A 4731-nucleotide genomic window follows, 5' to 3' on the forward strand; every position below is an offset into this window, starting at 1 on the left:
ATTAACAATAAACTGAAGCTAAGCATTTGTTTAGTTGCTAAGCCCCTTCTTATAACAGCCTTGGGAAAAGATGTTTTTATATTTCCTCACATGATTTATGTAATACTAAGATGTATTTCCGTGTATTGATTTCCATCATTGCCTTTAATGAGTTGTAGTTTTCTTAACTTATATTATTTGGTTATACTTATCTTTATTTGTTTTTCTGATTCTAAATTCTTTCCATCAAAATGTTGTCACCCACTCCATAAAACATGTCACTTGGATTGTATGAAACCAAAGTATCAGACTACGATGACAATGTTTCGACAGTGTTTATGTCAAATGCGCATCCTCCAACATCATTGAACACTGTCAATATATAATCGAGTATATCGTTGTATGTAACATAACTTCTGAGGATGAGCGTCTTGTTATTCAATGGCATCCTTCCATGTTTAACTGGTTTCAATGATCTTAGTTTTCTAAATCAAATAGTTTCTTAGAAATTCATCTCTTCACCAAGACATAACTAGCATTTCAATGTGTATGTATATGCGCATAGATTGAAGGCTCTTTTATAGCTGTTCTTATATAAGTTCTTAAAACATATAACATCCTATCGGGGATTCGATCTTGTCCAGAAGCTGGAGTTTATTCTTTACATTAATGTCGTTCATCCATAGTTGTTTCCATGTGTATAAAAGTCCCACAAGGCATAGAAACGAAAACCCAATACTGCAGTTTCTTGGTCTTAGCTCCGTAGACTTAAGTTACATTGAGGCAGCTGGGTTCTTCGTTGTGGGAAGATTTCCATCATAACTGCATCTTAAAACATCTGGTTTTCTCACTAGCCGAGGCCCTATCGGCACCTTTCCGGCTTTTGGACGAATGTCCTGCAAATGATACACGACCATCATTTTTAACTTTGTCATGCAAGTGGAGATTTCGGAGCCTAGAAAAGAATGGAATGATGATACTATGAGTTAATCTTTTCGGAGAAGGATACCTGGTCGAAGATGGCAGTTGGAATTGCAAGAGTTGCAACAGCATTTGGTGCATCTACAATTCCGGAGATCCTTCCTTCACAAGGGCAGCAGGATAGCAGAAGGTAAACCTGATGAGAGCACCGTTGTTCCGTTCGGATCAGTAATGGCTTAACCATAGGTGATATATTTCTTTATGATTCAAAATTGAGGGAACATAAATACCTGTTCTTTCGAGTACCCGAACTTGGAGAGGTAGTCGATAGCATTGAGCACTGCACGTTTATATGCAACACTTGCATCAAGGAAATGTTGCCTTCCACTCTCATCCACGCTTATTCCCTCAAAAACCAACCATTCCGAGAATCTCGGTTCCACTGGTCCGATCTCAAAGATCGGATTTACATGAAGAGGGGTTGGCCCCATTGGAGTAAGGTACTCTTTCATTCCACCTCTTATAATTTCACACCTATTAAACCAGGTACCAGTTATGAAAGCAATTAAATTTATGCAACAACTCTGCGAATTACTAAATTTCCGGTGCGATGAAAATTGAAACTCACTTAAGCTCAAGAAAACCACTCATCTCAATTGCTCCACAGAATGAGACTTCACCATCACCTTGAGAGAAATGCATGTCACCAGTGCTAAGGTTAGCTCCTTCAACAAACACGGGAAGATATATTTTAGAACCTCTACTAAGGTTTTTTATGTCACAATTTCCACCATTTTCTCTTCCTGGAATAGTCCTCGCAGCCTCCTTAGCAATCTTTTCCCATTCAGCAGTCCCCTTTTTTATCTACACATTGTCATCATTACAGTACATTATGATATTATCACTCTCTGGTTGAAAATTGCATCTAAGTAAGCATATCATGGCCTACTAATTGCAGTTGAATCTCAAACACGAAGGCAGCCTGCAAGACATTAAGCTACTGATCAAGCAAACTGATGCAAACTACCTTCCCCAAATGGCAGCCTTTGGTTGAAGGAAGGTTTGCCAATGGTCGTGAATGCAAAACTTCACATAGTTTTAGGGACTTGTGGCCATTTTCTTCTACTTCTCTTTCTCTTTCATTCCATATATTCAGAAGTTCCATTGATGGTGCCGTTCCAATTATTCCCGGATGAGTCAACCCCGGAAATCTCACCCCTGCAGTTCATATGAACCTTTTTAAATGACAATAGAAACAAAGGGAAGCATTTTGACAGCTTATAACTAGTGGGAATTAATGGAAATTGCACCCGGTATATGAGGAGAGTAGGCATAGATTCCTTCAAAATACCAAATAGCTTTTGTTGCACATGGAAAATGGTCCGTCAAAAACCCTCCTCCATTTTCTCTGTCAAAAGTTGCTGTATAACCCCATTCATCACCCGGTAAAGGACCCAGGTTACATATTTCCACTGCAAGAAGATCACCTGGCATGGCAGGTGTCTCATTCTTGTCTACAACTCTTATAGGCCCACTCAGATAATGAACCTGTATCATTTGCATAATATTTTTATATCATAACCAGTAGGTTCAATTCAAAGATTATTTATCTGACATAAGATGTTATATTTAGCTTATTTCTTTTTTCCCTGACTCAGATAATGGAGTTTGTTTACTTACAGTGGAGAGGTCTATGAATTTTACATCAGCTGCAGAATCATCATCTTTTATGACACTTCCAGTCCAGTCTACCATTTCTACTCTAAAGACCTCACTGACCTTAACATGGGCAACCGGAGGGATTTCAGGGTGCCAACGATTGTGAAGAGGTAGAGCTTGTTCCCATGGCTTCTTCTTCAAATCTACTGACACCACTAGCCTTGGAGTTGGAGGAGCCATGGATTAAGCTTTGGGGAAAACAGGGAGATTGTTGAGATATTTGTTTCAGTCTTGCCAAATGTCACCCACTGAAGCAAGTATTGACTCTTGAGTCTTGACCAATACTCTACTTGCTGACAAATGGGGTTCGACCATTTTTCCAATGGTCCCATTTTGGTTTTACTAGACTGAAATACCAAGGTTCACTAACTAGACAACAGGGTTTGATTAAAATTGCCAATAAGAAACATTGGAACTTATTGTTTACTTGAAAAATGGTTAAGAAAAATTATAGGAACAGCTTTATGTTGCAGTAGAAGTTGAAAGAAAGGAAAGTGGGGAGGCAAAAGATGGAGGTAGAAACTCACAATAGATTGATCAGCATGCTTGACATCTTCGGCAGAGTAGTCACTTGTTATTCCACCTCCACTGAAATCCACCATTTCAACTCTGAAAACCTCTCCATCTTTAACCTCTGCAACAACTGGTATGTCGGGGTGCCACCGGTTGTGGAGGGGATGTTTTTGTTCCCATGGCTTTTTCTTCAGGTCTATAGGCACCACTACCTTTGCAACATAGTGAGCCATGGCTCAAGTCTTGAATTACAAATAATAGGTCCCGAAACCCTTCATTTTGGATAGCTATGGGTTGGGAGTTGGGATTTTTTTGCTTTGATGGATGGACCACTTGGAACTGACTTCACAACTTACCTTGGATTTTCTTCTAGGACAGAGTAACAGTTATTAGATGGCTATTTGGTAGAATCACGGAAGTGAATGCAAGTGGTATCTGACTCAGATTTGCGTCAATACATGGTATATTTGACATAACCATCCAATCCTTTACCAAAAACATTATGGTTGATTATATTTCTTAAATGAACCAACCCAACGCTTGGATTGTTTTTTCACCTTTTATTCTTTTTAAGTTAAAATTGTTAAAAATAAATAAAATAACAACCCCACTTTGACTCTCTTGCTCTCAATTCTTTTAACTTAATAGATAAAATATTCTCAAACTAAAAATATAATTCATCTGCACAAACCCAGAATGCAAAATAATTTATAAGAATCCGCTCAAATTAAATTTGCATAGAATATGTACAAAATTTGTATTAATACAATAACTCCTTCAAACTTGAACCTTAAAATCTTAAAATCTCATTTGTGAAACTTTATACACAATTTGAAACCAAGTCCCAATTCTAGATGAAATTTCCTAAATCCTAAACTTAAAAACACTAAAAATCTTTCAAGTCTTTATTTCAAAATCAAAGTAAAATCTCTACATAGCCAAGAATAGAGTCATAAAATGGAGCTGAAATCGGGGCAATAGTTGTGCTTTTAAGTGCTCAGCAATGAATATGGAAGATTTGAGGCGATGAAGACAGCAGTTTAAAAGAATGGGCTGCTCTCTAGATTCCGAACAAGGACCGGTTTGAAATGGGCCTAGTGCGAGGCTCCTTACCCGTTTTGACTTTCATAGATGGGTTTTCCATGGAAGACGAGCCATTTTTGAGTTATAAAGATGTTTGGTTATAGGAAACTACTTTTGTTTCTTTCGTCATTTTGGGTTTGATTGAAGGCACTTTTGAGTTATAAAAATGTTGAGTTATGAAAATTAAAGACGCAGCTAGGAAGTTAAAAAGAAAAAAAGAAAAGACTTATCCTGAAAGAGAGAAGAAAAAGATAAAGATAGAATAGGGAAATAAAAGGGGTGAATTACCTAAAAATACTGAAATTTTAGAAATATGATTAGATTAGGCTGGTTTTTTTTTTGTTGAAATTTTCTAGATTAAGTCGATTTTGGAGAGAGAAAAGAAAAACACGTCTAGTTGAACGCGTTTTCAACGGATTTGGCAGGAAAACGCTTCCAGCTGGATGTGCTTTCCTGCTCGGTCTGTAAAGCGTATCCAGCTGGACATGTTTTCCTTTTCTCTTCACGGTTCATTTA

General features: G+C 37.6%; 1 protein-coding gene across 2 annotated transcripts; it reads right to left on the reverse strand.

Moving 5' to 3' along the window:
* Positions 1-541: 541 nt before the first annotated feature.
* On the reverse strand, positions 542-3609 carry LOC107899426 (formamidase). Of its 2 annotated transcripts, XM_016825142.2 has the most exons (8): positions 3147-3453; positions 2581-2807; positions 2211-2448; positions 1928-2118; positions 1529-1764; positions 1191-1434; positions 989-1096; positions 542-875 (listed from the first exon to the last, which is right to left on the reverse strand). In XM_016825142.2, the coding sequence occupies exons 2-8, from the start codon at positions 2797-2799 to the stop codon at positions 753-755; spliced, it is 1359 nt and encodes a 452-aa protein (XP_016680631.1). In that variant the 5' UTR covers positions 2800-2807; positions 3147-3453; the 3' UTR covers positions 542-752. The 2 variants fall into 2 exon arrangements, with proteins under 2 accessions (XP_016680631.1, XP_016680627.1); XM_016825138.2 differs by lacking the exon at positions 2581-2807 and having other exon boundaries at positions 3147-3609.
* Between the last annotated feature and the right edge of the window lie 1122 nt (positions 3610-4731).

Source organism: Gossypium hirsutum, chromosome A11 (assembly GCF_007990345.1).
Source record: "Gossypium hirsutum isolate 1008001.06 chromosome A11, Gossypium_hirsutum_v2.1, whole genome shotgun sequence".
NCBI lineage: Eukaryota > Viridiplantae > Streptophyta > Magnoliopsida > Malvales > Malvaceae > Gossypium > Gossypium hirsutum.

Excerpts from the sequence above, each read along its gene's own strand:
- LOC107899426 (XM_016825138.2), bottom strand. The coding sequence starts at position 3,365 with ATGGCTCACTATGTTGCAAAGGTAGTGGTGCCTATAGACCTGAAGAAA. Across the intron at positions 1,097-1,190 it reads TCGGGTACTCGAAAGAACAG|GTTTACCTTCTGCTATCCTG; the intron begins GTATTTATGTTC and ends TGCTCTCATCAG. Across the intron at positions 876-988 it reads CAACTGCCATCTTCGACCAG|GACATTCGTCCAAAAGCCGG; the intron begins GTATCCTTCTCC and ends TATCATTTGCAG.